At 38.1% G+C, this 24,428-nt stretch overlaps 1 protein-coding gene and 1 pseudogene across 1 annotated transcript in view; one reads left to right on the top strand and one right to left on the bottom strand.

Annotated features, from left to right (window-relative positions):
• ITPR2 (inositol 1,4,5-trisphosphate receptor type 2) overlaps positions 1 to 24,428 on the bottom strand; it is a 436,558-nt gene that overhangs the window by 202,690 nt on the left and 209,440 nt on the right. The window contains exons 33-36 of the mRNA XM_045828972.1: positions 20,942 to 21,070; positions 19,650 to 19,770; positions 5,182 to 5,372; positions 3,772 to 3,914 (exon numbers count right to left, since the gene is read on the bottom strand). Of these exons, the coding sequence (XP_045684928.1) occupies positions 3,772 to 3,914; positions 5,182 to 5,372; positions 19,650 to 19,770; positions 20,942 to 21,070 (584 nt within the window). The remainder of the gene's footprint in view (positions 1 to 3,771; positions 3,915 to 5,181; positions 5,373 to 19,649; positions 19,771 to 20,941; positions 21,071 to 24,428) is intronic.
• LOC123812356 lies at positions 6,933 to 7,401 on the top strand (annotated as a pseudogene).

The following is a 24,428-nucleotide window of genomic DNA, read 5'->3' as shown; positions in this document are numbered from 1 at the left end:
GGGTAAAGTTGTGGGATATACATACAATATATATATTTCATTGTGTCTGTGTATATATATTTATATATGAATATATAGGATATTACTCAGTCATAAAAAAGAATGAAATCTTGCCATCTGCAATGACATGGATGAACCTAGAGGGTATTATGCTAGATGAAGTGAGTCAGATAGAAAAAGATAAGTAACATATGATTGATTTCACTCACATGTGGAATCTAAAGATCAAAACAAATGAACAAACAAGACAAAACAGACTCACAGACACAAAGAACAAACTGATGAATGCCCGATGGGAGGGCAGCAGGGGAAAAGGCACGACAGGTAAGAGTTCTGAGAGGTGCAAACTTCCGGTTGTGTTCAGAAGGCACAGGGATGGAGCATGTGGCCCAGGACCACAGTCAGCAATGGCACAGAAACTTCGCACGGGAGAGATGGTGACTAGGCTTGTCGTGGTGACCACTTGGTAAGGTGCAGAAATGTTGAATCACTATGTTGGACACCTAAAACTAACATGGTATTACAAGTCAGCTGTATTTTAATAAAATAATAATAATAATAATAAAATAAAATAGCCAAGACTTGGCAAGTCATGGCACATGGGCAGTGGTAAAAGAGGAGAAAGGGGAGACGGTAGACTCCTAACATTTATAGACTGGTTTAGTAGCTGGGCAGTGATACGTTTAAATGGCATCTCTGTCATGCTGAAGGGGTGAAGAAACAGTGATTTCCTTTCAGACTTGTTACATCTGGGCAAGGTGCGTATGTCCATGTTGTCAGGTCCAGCTGGCAGATTAACTGCTCTGAAGTTCTTGCAAGGAAAAAAACCCATCTCTCTAAAACTTCTGCTATTGGGTCCTTTCTTTCACATAATAGTCTTTGGATCCATGAAAACAGTTTTAGTAGGCATTGTAAATTTTTTTTATTTCTTTTCCTCTCTAACTTGTCTTTAGATAAAATATCTAATTCACTAAACATTTGAACATATCTATATATCTATATCTATATATGAATGACTTGCTAGGGATTTCTACAAAGTGTTCATTTATCACATAATATTTCACTGCGTTAGATCAATGGCTTTTAAACATTTTTTCTATGATCTAAGGAAAAAACAAGTTTCACAAAACAACCCACCATATAAATGTGTGTGTATGTTTGTAAAACACACCAAAGTTACCTTTACTATATGAGATGCACTCTATTTTATGTTCTTTCCTCATTCATTTTCTAAATTAATGGTTGTCTCTCTTCCCTAAGTTATTATTTGAAAACACTGAGATTCTCCTCATAAGGGAAGAGCAAGTGCTTATTTGAATGGATCCTAACCAGACCCCTTAATGGTTAACACCTACATTGACCTATGCTCTTCTCTCTTCCTTCTCTCCTCTCTCATTCTAAGTGACTAAGTAGACATGGAAATTCAGGTTCTGTACCCAGATGTACCCCTCACACTCTCCAGCAGACCCAGCTGAGTCAACAAGTTCTAAGAATTAAATTCATCTCAGAAGGTTGGAAGCCACACTCAAGTCTACATCTCAACTATATTCTCTAACTAAGCTCCACCAGAGAGCACTGCATAGTAATGCAGGCCCCTTGCATAGCTATTAATAAAATGGGGCTCTAATTTCAATAGATATCTTTGCAGATGAAACCTCTGGTTCTTCACAGAGGTGAGGAAGGAATAGGATAAGCACTAGAGCAGAAAACAAACATTCCTGGGCCTCTGGCCATGACACAACAGTAATAGTACAAAAATCTCTTCTCTAACCACTAATGTAGGTGAGATGCCTTCTTCCTGAAGCTGCAACAGATTTGCCTCACCTTGAGCACAGGTCAGTATTTCTTGATATTCAGAGTTATTTTATAACATCTTCTCAGGACCTGTATCTTTACATTCTAGAATGGCGTTGTCCAATAGAACCTTCTCTGTAATAACTGAAATGTTCTGTATCTGTGCTATCAAATTTGTTAGCCACTAACCACATCTGGCTACTTAGCACTTAAAATGTAGCAAATGTGACTCAGGAAGTAAATTGTTTATTTTCATTTTAATTAATCTTAAGTTTTAATTAAAATAGTCATGTACAGCTACTGTATTGGCAGCTTAATTCTTGACACTGACTCAGCAAACTTTTTTTCTAAAGGGCCAAATAGTAAATATTTTAGGCTTTTGGGGCCGTACAGATGAGGCAATTAGTCAACTCTACAGTAGTAGTATGAAATCAGCCACAGATGACATATAAATTAATGTGTGTGGTTGTATTTCAATGAAACTTTATTTGCAGAAATAATCAAGGTTACCAGTTTGGCCTACAGGCCAGAGTTTGGCAGCCCCTGTTCCATAAAATTCTCAGGTCTATTACCTACTTTTTAATCCATATTCTAAAAATTAATATATATTCATAGGAGGTGAAGGCATTTTTCAAAGACCCTATTTTTATACTAAATCACTAGGCAACACCTCTACTTAATTTTCTTTCTAATGGCCTCCAAAGTCATCAGTTTGGCACACACTCTGGACCTCCCGATAAGAATTTAAAAATTCTTATTAGAAGACTGGTTAAGTCTTCTACTACGAATTAGAACAGTTCTGGAGTGTACAACACATCAACCAAAGCTGGCAAGTGTCTAGACACATTCTTCTTAGTCCCTTAAATTACTGTGGGTCTAAAGCCAACAATCCATGAGTCTGTCCATAATGTAGGACTCCACCTGTTCTTCAGCATAATCCCGTAGGCCGTTCTTCTCATCCCATATCTTGTTTTCTCTCCCCAAATCCCAGCTTTCACTGGTAAAAGGAAGGAACACACTTCTTGTGTTCCCTAGTTCTTCACTTTCTGCCTTGGTACACCACAGTCAGTAGAAGAGGTTTGAGACCTCTTTCAGCAACATCCTTATATCCTCAACCACCCAGGAACTGGCTGTGATGGGTGACAGTCAAGGAGGTTGGCAGCCTCAACCAACTCTCCACCCAGATACTGTCCCCAAGAAGGCCAAGTACCTCTGACTAGCCATCCTGAGCCTACATGGGATCACTAGCAAATCACTCAATGAAGTGTCCTCCATGATAAGACATGTCTCTTCTTTCTGAGGCTAGTTCTACTTTTTCTCACAACTGCTTATATTTGCAGATCTTCCTTGAAATTTATCACTTAGCATTAAAGTGAAATAGTCTAGAATAAACATATTAGCTATAACAGATCTGACAATACCACAAAAATGCTGTAAGAAATAAGTGGATGCTGCAAAGGACAACATGGCAGAGACCTAAGTCTGACACTGAACAGCTCTTTACCTGAAGCACATATGAGTCTTGGCTTTCTCATCTCTCAAATGAGGCTGACCTCTCCGTCTCTCAGAGTGTTCGTGCAGATTAGATAAAATAGGTAAACACACATAGGGCAATACCAAGGCCTCAATAAATGTCAGCGCCATTTGCTTTCTATGTTAATGAAAATTGGTGACTTTAAATAGGAATCCTTTCAAAGGTCACACCATATAGGTATAGAACAGCATCGGAACCAAAACATTATTTGATGTGATATTTTGCACCCAATAATGACACATTTCACTTTCAGTAAATTTTAGTGAAATATGATGACTTTCAATCAAATCAAATTAATTCTTTTGGAAGGATATTTTAACATGGATTTTAGACCTTTGACACACTCTGGGGACTGTCACGTACCGGCAGAGTAAAATGCAGAAACCTTAGAGGCCAGCTCAGTTTGGTATCACTAGCGGAATCACAGACTGCAGGTCACTTACTTGGACATGAAAGCGCCACACCGGATCCTTGCATCACTCCCCTCAGGGAACAGGAGCTCAGGACTGTACAACACATCAACCAACACTGAGAATTCAGCCTGCATCATCGGGCTGAACTGCTGCTCCAAGGAGGCCACCACATCCTAAGGAAAAAAGCAAAAGAGAACCCATGTGAAGACCTAAGTCAGACTCTATCCTTTGAAGATGTGACAAGCCTAAGAATACTACCCAGGGATGAGATGTAGGAATGTCATTGAAGATGATGCCCCCCGCCTTCCATGGCACTGATGCCTGTACTTTAAGTACAGTCTGGTGTTCTCTATCAATGCTGCCTGGGTCTCTTTTGTTATTTATAAGATAAGGGAGGAGTGGGTAACTTATATAAAACTTCTAAGGACATACGCACAAGATGAAAAGCCAATAAAATCACTGTTATAGCCCTTGCAGTGTTTGGAGTTATAATGGAGACATGACAGGTATTCATCAAATTGGAATAAATTGGAGCATGCCTGCAGATGAGCTAAAATAAAGATTTTCTATGTGTCATTGGTAATCCAGAACTAACCATTTCTTCCAATGGAGAAATTCCTTGACATACTATAAAATGGTATATAAATTCCTTGCCTCTTACAATAAAGAGACAATAATATCACCTCGTCTCTAATCATCAGCGCCTCTTTAACACCTATCTTGTCCTCTGTCCCCATCCAACAGCACCAAGTCTGCGGGCCCTGCCTTCACTATTGCATGTAACACCTGTTTCTCCACTTCATTCATGCCATTACACAGCTGAGATCTTCAGTCATTCTTAACTAATCAGCCTTCCTCTACTCTCTTCCTGATAATCGTGTCCTGCAAACCAATAACAGCTTAATCACATATAATGACACTATAACCCCCCCAATTTTAATGACCTATAGCCTTTGAGTTCCTCACATTGAGCCTAACTTGCCTTTTTAATCACATATAATGCTCATCTATTAAAACTCTGAACCTCCACCAATCAATCTACATGGGACCTATCATAAGATTTATTCCAGTTCATGTCTTGACCACTTCTTCAACACCATACCCTGACTCGCTCTGATGAAATTCTCCATAATTACGTGGGTGGGAAGATATCTGCTATTAGGTTGAATTATGTCTCCCTCAAAACTCATACACTGAATTCCTAACCCCCAGTACTTCCTAATGTGAGGGTAACTAGACACAGGGTCTTTACAGAGATAATAAGGCAAAATGAATTCATATGGGTGAGCTCTGATCCAATACGACTGGCAAGAAATTATAACATAAAGCCTGGTCTCCAAGTAGAATTTGATATTTTCATCTATATTTCATTGATGTAATGACACATGTTGAAAAATATAACTTAGAAAACAGTAATGCCATTTCATGCTAGCAGTGTACCTGTAACTTCTCAATAATATTTCTGTAATCCCAGGCAGGCCCTCCCAGAGCTTCCTTAAAGCGGGGCCCAGAGCGAGCTGACAGTCTCCAGCCCATGGCCGCTCTCTGCACCATATTTGAATGGCTCTTCATGAACAGAGTATTAACTTGGCTGTCCAAATCCACTGGAATAGCAATTCCACGATTTTTGGCTGAAAAAGAAAGATTTTAAATATTTTCCTCTTAATTTGACTAAAGCTTCTTACACATTATCAAAATAACCTTATAAACAGAGAATAAAGAAAAAATGTAAGATACATAAATTCTGGGACTTAACAATACTGTATTGTATATTTGAAAGTAGCTAAAGAGTAGATCTTAAAAGTTTTCATCAAAAAGCATCTTTATGTGAGGTGACAGATGTCAACTAAATTTAGTTATTATTTTCTTTTTTATTTATTTATTTTTAAATTATTTTATTGTTGTTCAATTACAGTTGTCTGCATTTTCTCTCACTACTCCCCCCAAACCCACAGTTATTATTTTTAATACATACATATAGCAAATTATTATGTTGTATACCTTAATACGATGTTCTATGTTAATTATATCTCAATGAAATTAGTTTAAAAAGAAAAAAGCATCAAATCTTTAAACTCATCCATTAAATTATTTTACATAACTACAAAAGCTTTTCATCTAAAACGATTTCCATTTCAAGACCAGTTATTAATGTAGTCTTATTAAACATTCAAGAACTTATTTGATTTCTGTATGATTAATGTTTGAATTGTACTTTGTACAGCATCACTATAGAAAAACCTGTATAACAACCATGCAAATCTGTAGCTTCCCAGGTGCCAAGGAAAACAAGAAAGCAGGCAGAAAACACATAAGAAAATCCTGCCAGCCCATCCATTAATACAATCAGTGTGTACTTGTCCATGTATACACATGCAGAATTTTAAGTGATAAAATACCTGAAAGAAATAAATTTTTGAAATGAAAGATTATAAAAATTCTGCTTTGGTAAATGGCACACAGTACATGTCCTACTTCCCCCAAATCACCTGAAATTTATATTCTATCACACTTACATGACAATATTAAAACATGAGAATGCTTGCCATGAGGAAACAGAAATATTGAGGCATTTTTGCAAGCAGAGTGATGGTGGGTTTAGTCCATCAGAGAAGCAAGAGAAGAGATTCATGTTAGAACAGGTCTTCCCAGACAAAGAGTCAACCAACACCAAGAGTGCTGACAGGTCTGGGCCAGTCATCCAGGGAAGCCGCTGAAGAACAGCATCTGAACAGCTGGAAACTGAAGGCCCTCCTCCCTCGTACTAGCACAAACAGAGCAGTTGGAGCAGTGGGCTTTACTCAGAGGGTAAAGTTGGGAAATGCAGGAATGTTCTCTGCAGAAGGTGGAGTACCCGCCTGGAGAGAAGGAGGTGTTAGGACTTGATGGAGAGGTGGCACAGAGCTTGAAGTTACTCTAAAGATCTCACTGAAATCAGAAGGGAATGGGAGAGAAAGAAGACAGCTCCAGAAAAAGCTTCTGGCAGCTTCCAGATACGGAAGACTCCAACCCCTTGAGCAAAGCCCTCCTTATTTGAACACTTGGTGGTATTCCCAGCCTGCCTTTCGGCTACATGCACACACATCCAAAGGAAGCCTGAGTATCATTTACACAGCCCCTCACTCTGGGTCAGCCCTGTCATTTATATGAGAATGTTAGTAGAGAAACAGACCTTCAGTTTCGGTCTTCTCCACACTGGGAGCAGCTCTCCTGCCACATCCCCTCATCCCCTGAAAATGTGCGCCTACACCAAGTTTGTCTCCAGGCCCCCTTGGCCAGGAGCACCTCTCAGCTAGCTGCTGAGCTGGCCACTGTCTGCGGTGGGTGCTGAAACGGCTGGAGATGCTCACAGATGACAGCTTCAGCAGCCTGGCAGCCCCATGTCCCCTGCCCCCACTTATTTCTAGCTGCAGCTTTCAGACCAGTGCCATTTCCAGGGACATCTAACCAGCAGCCAAGGTCATTGGGGCTGGGGCTGCCACAGTCAGGGTGGCTAGCTCTGGGGCTGGAATCGGGACTGTGTTTGAGAGCCTCATCATTCATCAGTCCAGGAACCCTTCTCTGAAGCTCTTCCCCTGTGCCATTCTGGGCTTTGCCCTCTCAGAGGCCAGGGGGCTCTTTTGCCTGATGGTAGCCTTTCTCATCCCCTTCACCATGTGAAGGAGCCATTGCCACCTCCCATGGTTCTTCCTCTTGCAACTTGTCTGCCCTGTCTGTGCCTTTTCCTATTCCTCCCCAGGCAGCCTGGCTCAGGGCTTGACAGAGGGAAGACAAATAAATGCTGTATTCATAGAGAGGAAGGAAAGGAGGGAGAGAGGGAGGGAAACAGATCTTCAAAACTGCACTGCAAACTTATGCCAGTCATTACAGACCTCTGTAACTGCAGACACACCACCAAGACTCACAGGGAAAACCAAGGGCATTGAGAAGAACTAGCCCCAGTAAAAACAGACACAATTCAGGGAAGAACACGGTACTAATTACTGTCCTCAAAGAGTGGAGGTATGCTGCATCCGAAAAATTAGAAAATCAGAAAAAAGAAAGAAATCTTGGGAATTAAATCATGATTGCCAAAATAAACATTCCAGAAATTGGCTGAAAAAGAAAAGGCCAGGGACCAACACCAAGGTGATAATCTTGAAAAGTCAGGGAATCCTCTAGAATATGAAACATAAAAGATCAAAAGGGAAAATAAAACTGTGAGAAGATGAAATAAAGAGAGCAAATCCAGGGAGTGAAATATCTAACAATTATAAGTTTTAGAAAGAAATATCAGAGACAATAGAAGGAAAGAAATAATTAAGCAAATAATAAAAGACAATTTTCTCAGGCTGAAGAAAGATGTTAAGTTGCCAGACTGAAAGGGCCCACTCTATGTTAAGCAGGATTAAACAAGCATATTGGCCATATTCTTGTAAAAATGTGCAATGCTGTTATGGGTTGAATTATATATATATATATATATATATATATGGCCTATAACAGCATTATACACACACACACATACACACATATGTTGATGTCCCATTCACTGGCATCTATGAATGTGACCTTATCTGGAAATAAGGTCTTTGCAGATGTAATCAAGTTAAGTCAAGGTCACACTAAATAAGGGTGGAACCCTAATCCAATAGAACTGGTGACTCCGCAAGGACAGGAGAGAGCCAGAGATGCACACAGAGGGGAAAACACCATGTGAAGATGGCGGTAAAGGTTGGGTTTGTCCAGCTGCAAGCCAAGAAATGCCAAAAAACACCAGAAACTAAGAGAAAGGCATGAACAAACTCATCTGTAGAGTCTTTGGAAAGAGTCTGTTACTGCCGACACCTTGATTTCAGACATCTAGCCTCCGGAGCTGTTGTTTCAATCCACCCAGATATGGTATTTGTTACGACAGCCCTACAAAACTGATATAAGTGCCAACAGCAAAGAGAAAACAGGAAAAACGTCCCAAGAAGAAAGAGGATTCCCACAGAAAGTCAGACTGGCACCAGACTTCCCATCATCAGTATTGAACACTAGAAGTCAGTAGAATAATGGCTTCAAAGACCAGATGGACCAAGATTTTGAACCTAGGCGTTTATGCCCATCTAAACTAAAAATCAAATGTGATACCTGAGCAAAAACACTTCAGAACATACATGTAAGGCTCAGAAATTTTTCTCTGAACCCCTATGAAAATGTCTCCCTCCAAAAACAAGAAAGGTATCCAGGCAAATGTCAAGGTAAATACCAGAAATCACAACAACTGGCTGAAAACATGAAGAAGAGAATAAAACTAGAGACAAATGGAAGATCTATTAGATACGAATGGTTGGAAAATTCTCCAGTGGGAAAAGTTTCAATACCATAGCACTATATTTCTGTCTGGAATATTTATACTGTGAAAGATATTTACGCAGCATAATATTATAAAGCTCTAAAAATTTATTTTTAAACTTTATCAACTTATAAGATATTTAATTATATTTTAGGATAGAGTGCAAATGTCACAGTTATAACAACAAAAACCCTACAATGTATCAAGCAATAATTAGAACGTAGAGTGGAGGAGAAGGGCTAAAAATGACAGCAGTATTTTAATTTCTTTATTTTTCATAGTGTCAAGCATATAGACACTACTTAGAGCTGCTACATCAAGAGACAGATACATAAGGATATTATTTCAAGTTATAATGATAGTCCATAGAAGACTTTTTTAAAAAGTGAATGAAAATAGGAAGGAAAGAATGGGGGGAAGGAATGAGAATGAATGAATAAATCTGGCTTGTTTCATATAATGAAAGGAAAGCAACAATAGTAGCAACATTGAAGTTGAAAGATACTTAAAAACTTCTTTGAAAATAAACAATTTTAGATACCCCTACAAAAAGTTACCAATTTAAATAAGAGCTCAGGCTGAAGTTTTATGGCAATAATAACACCTCTAAGACAACCCTAAACAATCAATTGCACCACTGCCTAAGTTTCCCTAGTGAATGTTTTCCTCGTACTCACTATACATTTCCCTTTTCCAAAGCAAACAATGTGTCGTTTATCCCCATCACTCACAGCAGAGCATCTGCACTCCTGTCCCGTCTGAAGGACAGACACTGCCAAGCTGCACATATTTTTATAAATACTTAATCTTGCACCACCATCACATCTTGGCAAGACTCTCATTCTTTTCTAGCTGCTTCGCACATAAGCAGGTTTGCTCTAAACATTTACAAGTCAGAGGACAATATTGCTTATATGCTATTTTCTGAGTGACAGAAATTGTAAACCTTCATATTGCTCAAAACATAGTACAGCCAACTTCCACTACCATTTCAACAAATGGGGGTGGGGGACTGGGATTTATCTCCCCTTTAAAAATCAGGGACTTTAGATACAACCATGCATCAAATAAGTGTTGTTGCTGTGAATATAACCTACACAAAGAAGTTTTCGATGAATATTTTTCTAGTGACACCAGTGGAACTGGAGCCCAATGGCCGCTCCTCCGTTATTCTTAGCTCTGCAGCTCCCCCACCCCATTAGTGAGGTCTGAAAAATCTCGCCCACCTTCCAGATTCCCTGATGCCCCTGTGAGCAGCAGCCGCCACCCCACTGTGGCCAGCACCAGCACCAGCACAAACCAGGCGGAGGAGGTTCCCATACTCCAAAACTTGTTGAAAGAGATTTATTTTCTCAAAACTGTACCACCTTAATTATTTTCTAGTCTTCTGTCTTAGCACAAATTGCACAATATATGGGTAACATATACCCTTGTCTCATGCCAAAAGCTAAACTCCAGCCAAGGGCTAAATCATAATTTCCAGGAAATAAAAGAAAATGAACTGTTCAATTGGGGAAAAAAGACTGAGTTAAAAGTGAGTCAGCTGCATAGATACTAATAAAAAGTGTTCGAGCAAATGTTAAAATATTAATACCTTTAAAGTCATGTCCTGAAATAGATTCTCTGCACTGTCAAAATATTATAAATACCAATTTGAAAGCAAAGTTGAAAATGCGAATATGGCTTTCCATATATTGTTTTAAAAGTAAAGCAGAAAAAAAATTGTGACTAGGAAAAGAATTCACTCATGATCTCACAAGGGCACTAATAACTAGAATGACATTTTTTCAAATGCAACCAAAAAATGATTGAAATTTAGCTTACTTTTATTCAGCTAGAAAGATTCTGTTATAAATAGTATACTGAAAAGTGAACTAGGATGTACTCTTGGAATTATGGGTTATTCCCTGTCCCCCTCTTCCTCTCCATAAAAAAGAACTAATGAATTTACTACGACTAGTCATTCTTCTGGCATGTAGCATTAATTCCAACTGTGTGCTTTTGTGGTCATGTTCAAGCTCAAAATGCTTAAAAAAGAAATGCTATGACTGTGCTGCTGAGTTAGAGTGCAACTGAGACACTGTCTTGCTGAGAGTAAGAATATGGAGTCCTTAAAAACTAATAGGAGAGAGCATGGGTTGTTATTAACACATTTATCTTCCGTAGAACTTTGCCTTGAGAGAGCTAGTTCTCCGAAATGAGCCATCTTCATTCACAGGTACTGTGATCATTAGGCACACCTACTAATTAGCCTTATAAATCCTGAAAAACTCTCTGGATATGACAAGTCTTTGCAGTCATTTTAAGATGTAATCAAAATCGATTTCTAATGATTATTCATAAAATATTGTATGTAATGTTAAAATTTTTAATTAGACAAAATTACTGATGGTATCTGCCAGACCAGAATGTCTGAGAATAAGCACAGTGCAGTGATAGGTGCCCTGGGAAAAACTGCTTGCAGAGATAAACTGACAGGTAGGAGGGAAGGCAACAGGAAGTGTGAGCATTAATTAGAACTCTCGGTTGGCTGTCAAGCCCTACTCTACAGGCCCCCCGGAACGGTAGGTGCACAGGAAAGGTGTCATGGGGTAGGCAGAGAATGGCACCTTTTCTGCATCATGTCAAAATATCCAGGATAAATCTGTACTGAAGTGCTAGTGTTTTTAAGTACAACGAACATTAAAGATATGAAATGCATCTTTCCTGTTTGGCACTGGAACTACACCGAATTAATCCCCAAACTGAATATAGAATATAACTGTATGGGTTATGCACGAACAAGTATTGGCACACCTGGCTAGTCATCTGGAAGAAATTAACTTGATTATATGCTATATACCCAACAACTCAATATATTCCAGACAACTCCAAATTGTAAATAGTCACATCAAAAACACAAAGAGAGAGACGGAGAACCTACAACCATGAAAATTCTCAATGGGAATTTAAAAAACATCTCATACTGATCAAGGACATTCTGAAGATAAAAAAGAATTCAAAAAGCCTAAAAGAAAGTAAGTTTCTGCTTAAATAAATCAATAAAAATTCATATGACAAATGAAAAATTAAGGAAATATAGTTACTTATAAGCAAACAGTTCATTTAATTAATAAATAAATGAAGGGCTATACAAATTATTTAAAAAAGAAAACCTTTAGAAAAAGTAAGCAAATCACAAGAAGTGACAGTTTGCTATAAAGGAAATAGCAATGACTCAGTCACATAGAAAGGTTTTCTTCTCTTTCACGTAAAGAGATACACATACTAAAACTATGATGATATGTTTTACTTATAAGATTGTCAAAAATCTAAGGATTTGAGAACATTATCAAGGAGAGAGCTACTCCCCTGCATTGCTTGTGGTATATAAATTGAACAATCTACAGAAGACAGCATCTGTCAAAATTAAAACACCCAGAAATTCTACTCCTAGGTAATTACCTGATTCTGCCTCATGGGCAACATAATTGGAAATAATTCAAATATCCAGCAATGGGGTTAAATAAATTAGAACACAGACACACAATAGGATACAGACAATGACAGAAGAATATTCATTCACTTATCTGTCATCATCCATTTATTTTATTCATACAGTAAATATTTATTGAGTACTGAGACAGACTCTAGAACTTGATAACAGATGAGGTACTTAGTTTCGCTGCTTTGTGATTTCTACACATGTCATATCTGCCCTGAAAGTACTAGAAAATCACTCAGGGCAGGAAATACGGTTTGACAGACTATACTTCCCCAACAACTAGAATAATGTCGCTCACATAATGAAGGATCATTATAAATCAGTTGACTTAATAAATATGTGGAAAACTATACAATTTTGTCCTATCTTGTAACTTATTCAGATTTAATTTTTTGAAGTAATAATAGAGTTTTTTTAAGTGTAATTACAGGAATATATTACATTAAGCTCTTCTTATAGTCAACAATAACACCCTAGGTGCATGAAAATAGATATATTTGTTTTAAGAGACTGAATTTCTCTTCTTAAAGGGTTAAAACTTTATACATGTTCAAACTGGGGAGGAATAATTGGCTTAAAGATTAATGCTGATAATTCAAACCATCTGTAAAAGATATTTTACAGAATTTCTATTTGGAAAAAAGATTATTTTGCCAACAAAGTACCCAATATTAATCCCCCAAATCATTTTAAGATTATGAAATAGGTAGGACAGAATTTTTTTTTAAGTGAAATAATATGGAACTCATTCTTGGAGTTCCATACTTGTGTTTTTTCTCAAAGTACTTCTTTTTAAAAAATGTTTCATTTTTATTTTTTATTTTATAGAGAGTGGAAGGTAAGGAGAAGGAGAGGGAGAGAAACATCAATGTGAGAGAGAAACATCGATTAGTTGCCTTCTGCAGGTGCCCTGACCTGGGACGGAGCACAGAGCCTGCAACCCAGGCATGTCCCATGCCCAGAATTGAACCCACAGCCTTTCAGTTTGTGGGATGTCACCCAGCCAAGCGAGCCACACTGGCCAGGGCTTTCTCAAAGTACTTCCGACATGTACTGCTGTATTTTATGTAAATGAGTAAACTACGGAGCAATGACTGACCAAGGACACTAACATTCATCCACATTTTTTATATTTTCAAGGTATAAGACATGCAATGTTTGTTTAAACTGACTGGTGATAGCAGAGCATCACGAAGGTCTGCTAACATGTCAGTCGAGGAGGGGTGTCCATCCTGGCCCTGCCCCCACCTTCCTGTGTAACCCTGAGTAGGTTGCCTAACCTCGCTAATCTTGGTGCCCATCTGTGAAACGGGTAACATGTGTGTCTGCATCATAGGACACACCACTGATAAATGCTCCCGCTCTCAGCAAGGTAAGTGCCTTTGCTGAGTTTTACCACCTTTTGTATCCAATGGACAAATTTTAAAAAGACCTGAGTGTTTTTGATGATAGACAAGTTGAACTAATATACTTGGGAGAACTTTAAAGTGTTATGTAAATGTAACTGTAATAGACATTTGCATTTACAGAAGCATGTTTAAGCAATTTTTAAATGCACTGAAAACTTGCTTGATAACATGATATTATTCTCTTGACTTTGTTATATTTTTATTAAATATGTATACTTTGTTTTCTTTAATATTATAAATTATTGCACATTTGAATTGTGTTAATTTATACTGTTTCTTTGTATTCTCAAAGAGTTGCTGAGACACAAAAGTGATTTTGCACCTGAATTATAAAACTTCAGACAGATCCTTACTCAGGGAGCCAAGTTGTCATAGTTCTAGTTTCTATGTTCTAGCTTCCTAAGATAGTACTTCTGGGGTAACATGATATAGCATGAACTTCATACACAAAAACCTGGATATCAAACCCAACTCAAATACTTACTAATTGGGCAACTTATTAAACCTCCTCAAATGTAAATTTCACCATCTCCAAAAAATTAGCACATGGATTATTGTCAGTCAACAAACACTCATTAAACTGCTAGTCAGCACTAGACACTCTTGGGCCTTGACAATCAGTGAATAAAGCAAAGTTCCTGCTTTCTGAGTTTACATTGTAATGGGAGAGGCAGACAACAAAGAAGTAAAAACAAGTCAACAAAGAATCAAGCAAACAAGATGTTTTAAAATAATGAGAAGTGCTAAGAGGAAAGGAAAATAGGAAGACAGGATAAGGGGCAGAAGCAGGGACACTATGTGGAATGTACTGGAACTCTTCACTGAGCACTTAACTTTTTAACACAGGATGATCTGGGAGAAGAGGTTTTGAATACAGGGAACAGCAAATGCAAACGCCCTAAGAGGAGAGGATGCCTTTTGTAGATGAGAAAATAGAAGTAAGATCAGTGTGGACGGAGCAGAGTTTGGTGGATGGGTGAGAAAGTAAGAGAAGATAAAGCTCAGATGATGAACAACTTTCTAAGCCATGGTAAGGAATACAAATCTTAAGTGCAATGGAGAGTTTTAAGCAGGTGAGTGATATGACCTGATTTACAAATTAAGATCACTCTACCTGCTATGTAGCAAAGACAGGAGTGGAGGTAGGGGTTTCAGTACAGAGACTCCTCTGTAATTCACGTCAGATAATGGTGGATTTGGACAAGTGTGTCACACAAGACAAAGAAAAAATGTGTATTCAGGAAGTGGGACCCACAGAATCTGCTCTTGGGCTTAATGGAAGTGAGCAAAAGGGAAGAATAAAATGTGACCCTTAGGTTTTTAGAAGAGAATTGTAAAATAGTTATTCTTTACAGGGAGACAAAAATCTGCCCCTTGCAATTGTCACATATTAGTTACAACCTACTCCTAGGAAGCTGTAAAAGTCCATTCTCACCTTCAAATGTTGGAAGATAATCATTATGTTCCCTTCAGATATCTCTGACTAAATATTTCAAGGGTTTTTAATCACTACTCAAGTGAGATGGGTTTAGATCCCTTTACTACCATGGATGCTCACTTTGGAATGCCTTTAATTTTGGTTACATGCTTTTCTGTGGTCAGCATTCACCAATAAAAAAGATGCAGTCTAACCACTGCAAAGCAGAATCTGCATTTCACCTTCTTCATCCTAGACAACTGCTTTCCATTAATTTTTTGTATTTTTAATTGTTTATTTTTTATTGTATTTTTTCCATTACCATTTATTCCTCTTCCACCTTCTTCCACCTCCACCTACCCCCATCTTCCCCACAATCACCATACTGTTGTGTATTAATTTTGACAGGCACTTCATGGTTATCATCGTTCAAAACCTAATAGAGGAGACAGGCATGGACTTCTGATGACATAAGCGAGAATAAACTGAAGACCATAGGAAAAGTGTAAGTGGTGAAACGGTGGTCAAGGCGGGTAAGGGAGTCAAGAATGGCTTTACAGTGGAATTTGAGTAATGGAAAAGATGCTGAGAGATGGCAGTGGTGGAAACTGGAAAAAGAAAGTTCTGGTGTGAGCAACACCATGTGGCTCAGGGTGCTGTCACACAGCAGGGGTGTGAAAGCCAGAGGGCAGTGAGGTCAAAAAGGAAGGAGGCAGGGTCGTGTTGTGGAAGCCACTAATGCTGCAATGAGGACTCCATCCTTACTTGGTTAGGCAAAGGGATGCCACTGAAGGCTGGGGCTCCATTGTTGGCACAGGTGGAATTTCAATTCTAGAAGATTACTCTGGTAGCAGATTTGTTAAAGTGAGGAAAGAGAGAGGAGAGAGCACTGAATTCTTACATGGGTCCAAGCAGGAAGTCATACAGGGTTAATCAAGGCCTTTACGGAGAGGGAGGAAGGGGAGGCACGGATGCAGAGGAACAGCAGGAATGGAATTTCCAGAGCTCCCTAACTGCTCACACGGACAGTAAAAACACGGAAGAGCAAGAGTAAAACATGCCTTCTCACAAAGATGAAAGTGAGATTTTATACCAAAATATGACTCTTCAAAACCTCTCTTGACTACAGATTTAGAGATTTTAAAATAATTTTTAGACAATACTTCCCATCACATGTCTTTATAGCATACAAAAAGTAACTAAAATTTCCTGTTAGGTCATAAGGGTTTTGGTCAGTAGAGGAAATGGTAGACAAAGAAATGCTTAGAAATAAAAGATATCTTTAGACTAATGTAGTTTCAGTGACCATTTTAAATCCCCAAAGCCCTGCTGCCCTACTAGACAAGAAGAGACAGGACCTCACGAGGAAGGCCGCTGAGGTCGGCCTCAGACAGAAGGCATCGCACTGGGCGCCAAAGTCCTTTGGGTCTCAGTTTCTAGCTGTTGTGAGCATTGTGCCATCACGCTCTGTGCAGGGTCTACTGGTGTCTTCCCCCACTGCATTTGCTAAATACTGAGGGAAGAAGAGGAGGAAAAAAAGGAAGAGGAGAAGGAAAGGAAAAAAAGGAAGAAGAGGAAGAGGGGAGACTTGCTTAAAATGTAAAAATAGAAGTATACTCAGCAGCTGAGGTGATGTGTTCCTATGAAAAAAAAATAACATCATCATATTTCTTTGGTTTTCCTTGGAATTTTGTCTTTTCATGGTTGCTCTATTTCCCAGCGGATTTGAGCCAAATAAAAATTTTAGTAATGTTTTATTATCATTTGAAAAGTATACTATTAAAAGCTCAGAAGTTATGTAACAGCATAAACAGTAGCAGATTCATCTATAATTCCCCCACTCAGAGAAAACAAATGTTAATATTTTATTTATAGCCTTCTGGGCATTTTACTATATGTATCCTTTTAAAATAAAAACTAGGTTCTCTTCTATGTCCTTCTTTATTTTGACACATATTATGGCCTCTTCTGTGATTTCTTCCCTTCCCTTTTGGAACCACTCAGTCCTGAAATTTTAAGGAGGGGCCAAGTTCAGTGTCCACGCTGGGCAAGAAGTACACCAGGAGATGAGGAGGTCCAGGGCCTGGGAGCTCAAAACAGAGTGAAGGAGCCTGTGTGGAAGCCTGCCCAGAGCAGAGAATCAGAACGTGAGTGGGGCGAGGAGGGCACCCACACTGAAGGAGAGCCTGACAGGGTATCAAAGGTGATGAGGATATTCCTCTGACCCCATGACCCTGCACAGAGTCAGACGCCAAGCTAGGTGAAGATGGTGGCTCTCTGAGCAGCAAGCATCTGGACTCAGGTTGGGGGAGCCTCCTGGGAGAGGGTGAGAGGCCAACCTGCCAGAGGACAAATCCTTGTGGGGTGTGGCCCCACATGGGGTGCCTAAGCCCACATGGGCGGTGAGGAGAACAGGGTGTGTGTGAGGGAGGGGTCTGGGTTTGGAAGCATGGAAGTTATCGTTCAAGGAGAATTAGCATGCTTGTGTGTCACTGGCCATCGAGCAGGCTCCCACAGCAACACTATGAATGGGTGATATCCACAATGTCCTCTCCGAAATAGCCCTGCTTAGCTCTCACACTTACACCAACGGCCTCTTTTATGGAGCCAACCTGTCTACTATTTGGTCTTCCTCTTTTCCTGCTGACTTCTACTTTTCCCAGCGTTACTGCCTTTACCAAAGAACCCTGCCTTCTCATGATGTCTCCAAAGTAGGGCAGCCTCAGTGTTGCCATTTCTGCCTCCAACGATGTCCAGCATCCTTACAAATAGAATTTTTCAATCCAGGAATAGTATATATCTCCATTTATTAAAATCTTTCCTATCCTCCAACATAGTATTATAATATATTCTCTCACATTTCTTAAGTATTCCCTTAAGTAATATTTTTATTGCTATTGTGAATGATATCTTTTTTACAATGTATTATTTCTTTTTAGTATACCAAAAAAATCTATCAAGTTTAATACTTACTTATAATTAAACACCTAGATAAACCTTATTAGTCACTCAGTTCTAATAATTTTCAGTTGATCCTCTTGGGTTATGACTGCTTTTTACTTTATTCTAATTAAAATTAAGCAGTCATTAAATTTTGTCAATAGCGCTTCGGTATGGGGGAAAACTTGAAAACATGTAAAATGGTCAATTAGTTAAATCATCTATTCACTTATCAAACACTTTTGCACACATACAACCCTAGCCAAGTTACATTATCTAGATCATTGTTTCCGCATCTGCAAAATGTAAATAATCAATAAAGCTATCTAAGGATTAAATAAGAGAATGAATGCAAGTTGCTCAGCACTGCACAGGGTAGTGCTCAATCACCGTCGGCAGTCAGGGCACACACTGTGGGCTGCCCTTCCCGCTGTCTGCAGGGCCCCCGCCGTGCAGAGGCAGTGGTGACACTCCTCTGGTTTTTAAGTCCAGCCAAGTCTGTAAGTCTTCCCCCTCCTCCCCTCTGCCATCCATAGGGTGGCTCTAATTAACCAGAAAGAAAAGAAAGAGAGAGAGAGAGAGAAGAGGAAAAAAGAGGGAAATTTATGAGAAATTCTTTCCAGAATTTACTAACCTTTGCCATTTGTCATTTCTGAGGCCTTCTACATATCATAGACCCTCAATAAACACAGATGGACTTCAAACAAAATTAGAAAACCAAAAAGCCCTCAAATAGTCCTATTACCATATGAAAGTATTAATAAGCCAGGCTACTTAATAGATAATTCAAGAATAAAATCTGAGATACTTCAACTAGACCCATTCCTATAAAATCTTACTGAGCTGGCTTACAGTGCCATATGCAATATTAAATTTAAATTTAGAAAGAGAACGATTAAACAAAAAAATAAATAAATTTTAAACTATTTTAAAAGAAAGGTAATAATTAGCCCTGGCTGGTGCTCAGTGGATTGAGTGAGGGCTGCGAACCAAAGTGTTGCAGGTTCAATTCCCAGCCAGGATACATGCCTGGGTTGCAGGCCATAACCCCCAGCAACCGCACATTGATGTCTCTCTTTCTCTCTCTCTATCTCCCTCCCTTCCCTTTCTAAAAATAAATAAATAAAATCTTTAAAAAAAAGGTAATAATTCTATTCTCCTCCCCAAAATTATGCAATACTCAGAACTGTTTGCTGATCACTGCTGCTCAGCTTTGCAGAATCTATACCTGCTTTCTTATTATGTTATAAACTGAAAAGCTGCTTGTATTCCCTATTAGCCAAAAGCCTGATTCTCTAACAAAGTGTAAAGTAAGTAAAATTGAACACTCTGACTTACCCACTTCAGCCAAAGTTCTGATACAGGACTCTACCGAGGCTTTCTGTGCTGGGTTTGGCCAGGTGCAGTTGTAAATCCTAAAGGCAGACTGCAGCAGCTGAATAAAAACTGGCTGATGAGTCTGTAGAGAGAAAGAAGGCAGGCAAATAGGCCACTAAACCATTAACACACCTGATACAGTGTCTGTGCATTATCCAAAAGGCTCATGAAAACAAAACACACACCATCTTTTAGTTTCAGAGCTATTTAATGCATATTCATTGAAAAAATATTTATTACATACCCACTTCATGACAAGCACATGCCAGACACTACAAAAAATCAATTATTTGCACTTTAACTATGTTCTTAATCAGAAATAATATGGCATTTCTTGAAGTCAATGACATGAATTTAAGTATATTTTTTATAACCTCTTGTTTATTTAGCAGTATAAATAGAGAGAAGGTGTTCTAGATTTATTTGTTTGATTGATTGTATGTTTTGGTTTCACACAATGGGTAAGCAGAGGAGACAACAATTTTGAAATGGTTCTCTCAAACTATTTTAATGTTTTTCCTAAAGAAAGTATAACTGAAATGATATTTTTATAAGAGCAACACCCAAACATTGTAAAATATTTGGAAATCGTAGTAATGAAAATCACCAATAGTCCCTCTATGTACAGATAATTAGTATCACAATTTTGAAGATACTTGACTGAGTTTTTCCACATATATATGTGTATAAACTTGGGTGACATTATAAGGCAATTCGTTAGCCTGTTTCCTTTACCCTTACTTTATGATCATTTCCTAATCATCAATATTTCTTTTGAAATTATTTTTAAAAAGCCATACTACAGATATACTATAATTTACTTAACTATTCCCCTGTTTGTGGTGGATGTCAATTTTTACATTTATAAAGACTTGAATGAAAATCTTACTATATAAAATCCTGCTAATTCTTTCAGGATAAATTACTGAAGTGAAATCACTGTGTCAAAAATGCCTGCCCATTTAAAGAATTACATAATTTATTTCACCACTTGGCAAACAGTCCATAAACAATATGAAAGTTCCCATTGTGTATAGAGGGAGAGCAAGAATGATTGAACTTGAAGATGGGGCCTCTGTAACTGACATGAAGTTTCATAAACTCAGACAGGATAATAGCAAATTAATCTGACAGAACGGTGAACTTCAGAAGTGTAGGAAATGACTTCCCGACCAGACTAAAGTTTTCCCCACTCACATGAGGCAAGTCGGTCTGTGGGAAGGAATGCCCTCACGTGTGTTTGCTGAGGTTACCTGGAGGCTGGTGCTGTTGTCTGAAAACGGGGAGTTAAAGAAGCCGCTCACTATGCTCATTATGGACTCGGTCACACACTTCTCCAGGAAGGTGTCTGCATGTTTCCTGTCCGTGGTTGTGTTGCACACCTGGGGGTAGAAACAAAATGACACATTGTATCACCTCTTTGAATTGTAACTTATGCTGGGACCTTCTAAAAATTGTCCTGAAATGGTTGTTTATAAATAGTGGTTTATGACTACACATCTTCACTTACATACCAATCCAAACAGAAAGCCTAAAGAGGATAAAATCCTTTCCAAAAATTTTGACTTTTTAATCCATAGATTTATGTGGGAAGCATGGGCGTGTGAGTTTGTGGGCTTGCTTCTCAGGGCAGGGCAAGCAAGAAGAGACGATGGCAGAGCTGAGCATGAATCAGAGAAGAACACAGACTCTGCTCTTCACATGTGATTAAATTTTGCTAAACAAACTGTAAACTTCCAAGTACATCAGGGCAGACAAATTTCTGAGGCTAAGATACATGATGAAAAACAAATGAAAAAAACCCACGAGTGATGAAAAGACAAGAAACAGAGATAAAAAGAATAAGAAAGGGAGGAGAGGATACAATGTGGAAAAACTAGGGTTGAGTAAGGAAGTAAATATTCGCAGAACTATGGTGGGCAAATATTATGGTGGCCATATGTTCCAGATGTTTCAAGAAGGTGACTAAGCAAAAGAATAAATATAATGTACTGTAATATTGCTTTAAAACCTTTTCCACAAATAAACGCACAGAAGAGAAATACTTTCTCATACCACATTCCCCAGTGCTTTCATTTGAAAACCAACAGTGTTTGCCAGAGGGCGGTAGAAACAGCACAGGGCTTGCTTGGGTTCCAAGTCACTTCCCATTGGGGCAGTTCACTTCTTCCTCATCTATTAAATGGCATCTACCTGACAAGGCTCTATTACAAGTAATCCCGTAGAGTTATTGTAGGAAAAATGCAATTAAAGGAAATAAGTTATGTCAAATTGCATAATCTTTTCATTATCATTCCAGCATATAACATAGTGCATGACATAACAAGATGTTCAATAAATGTTGTATAATGAATGAACCAATTAATTTAAAAAGTGGAAGCATAAGAAAGTACTATTATTTTGTTTCAGGTTAACTTGGCATTAGGCTATATTTGTGGAACATCTAACTGAGGACAAAAATTTAATGTGGCCCCAGAACTAATATAAAATTGATTTTCCCATGATGGAGATGAAGTAGGATTTACTGCATTTAGCATTTTTCCAGCACCAGCTTTGATAGGGAAATTTTCTGATCTGTGAGATAAAGGTATATTAAAGTGGAATAGGTAGCAGACCAGTTCTGCCATAACCCGCCCAAATACCCTTCCTCCTCACCCAGTGACATCCCACAGAATTGTGTGGGGCTCTCCAGAGCTAGGGCAGTATCTACGAAGACACCCTTGTTAAAGTGCCAACAGGGTTTGTTTTGGTCTGTGGTTTAATAAATGTAGTTTATGTCTAGATAAAGGCTTCCCTCAAAATCCTGGGTAACAAAAAGTATAAGTTTAAATTTTTTTTTCTTAAATAAAGTAGGCAAAATGTCACACAAATGAAACTAATTATTGTGCAGACAAGATGTTCTGTTGATGAGCTGGCAAAGTATTGAGTAACAAAATAAGACACATAATTTGTAAATTATTACATGTGTATTACACCAAATTTATTTTTGTCTTCATTTCAGCACAACCACTAAATACATAACTATAATCAAGATTTTTCTCTGATTTATGTTGTATTATAATAAATGATTTTAAAGTGCACATAATTTGAATATATCTTCATCACAATATGAATAGTGTAATTATTTTCAAAGTGTGTATAATTTGAATATATTATCATAGAAATATAACAAGTCAAATGTAAAAAGAAGTTTTTTTAAAGTCTGAGTAAAATAATTCTTAGCATTCAAGCACTATTTTTCATTTAGATCGTTTCTGTTTATTTAATATAAAGAAGAAAAAACCCACAAAAGAAAAGGATACTGTATCTATTTTTGTTCTAGTGTTTTACAGAAGCCCTTCTATCATCCCTATGCACATCTTGACTCCCAGTTAACTCTTTAAGCTATCCAGAATTTTCTGCTGTAGGTAACCAGATTTCTAGTCTGATTAATTTCGTTCCTTACTGATATCCAGCTGTCCTCCAAACATTTACTGAATAGTGATTTCTTGCCTCACTCTTAGGCTACTTAAGATTTGCCTTATAGTATGTCACTAGTCACTATTTAAATCTTTACTGGTACATCTTTTACCGGTAATCTCTGCTACACACCATGTCTCATCATTTGTAAGCATTTTAACCCAACTCTGTAAGAATGAAATGATTCTCAATTTGTAAATTGTTTTACAAGTTGAAAAACAAATCCACCATCACTGCCTTTCCCAAGAAAACAATAAATCCACATTTTAAAATATTTGTCCCTTTCTAGTTCCAGATGAATTTTACTATATGTTTGTCAAATGCCAGGGACTTTCACTTAGGGACGTAAATTATTATGTTACAAGTAAATGTTGGATTAGGAGTTAGAGCAGTGAGCCAGAAAAAGTAAAGTCCCTATTCTATTAGAGCCCTTATTCTAATCAAGAGAAATACACAGTAGACAAATTAATAAATATATAAATAAGTGGTAAAATGAGGAAAATAACAAACTCTAGAGAAAAATAAAGAAGGGCAAGCAGTATAGGGCATGGTGCGGCAGAGAAGGTATAGTCAAAGATTACTGGTTCATTTAAGTTCCTTGGAGAAGTTCTCTGTATAAGGCAACATTTAAACCTAGAATTGAAGGAAGTGAGGAAACAGCCATGGAGGTTTCTACAAGAGCAAGTAAAATTTAGTCCCCAGCAGTAGAAATAAGTCCCTGGACACCAGGAGCTAGTCTGCCTTGCTCACCACTGCATGTAATGAGCACCTTGACACACAGTAGGAATTTAAAATCAGTTACTGGAAAAACAAATATTAAGTGAAATTTCTAGGCATAATTATGTCTAACATTTCTTCCCTTGCATATAGGATGTCCCTTGTCTCTTTTGCCCTAAAAATAACTGCCACTCTGCCAAAGATGACAGATTGGGTTAAATAAGTTATCATATGCTACAGTAGCACATTCCAACAGCACTATCTACCACGATGGAAATCTTATAATCTGTGATGTCCAAGAAAGTAACCACTAGACAGACACACGTGCTCTCTGAGCATTCGAATGTGGCTGGTGCTACTGAGTAACTGGAATTTTTATTTTATTTAATTTTACCTAACTAAAATTTAATATTTTCCCACATTTTTTATTGTTGTTCAAGTTCAGTTGTCTCCATTTTCCCCTACCACTCCCTCCCACCCCAGCCATCCCCACTTCCCATCCTTAATACCACCCCCCTCAGGTTTTGTTCATGTGTCCTTTATACATGTTCCTGAAAACCCTTC

The sequence above is a fragment of the Phyllostomus hastatus genome, unplaced genomic scaffold (genome assembly GCF_019186645.2).
Source record: "Phyllostomus hastatus isolate PE091 unplaced genomic scaffold, TTU_PhHast_1.1 phas_scaffold_93, whole genome shotgun sequence".
Taxonomy (NCBI): Eukaryota; Metazoa; Chordata; class Mammalia; order Chiroptera; family Phyllostomidae; genus Phyllostomus; species Phyllostomus hastatus.
Note: the sequence above shows the minus strand (reverse complement) of the source record. Positions and strands in the feature narration are given on the sequence as shown.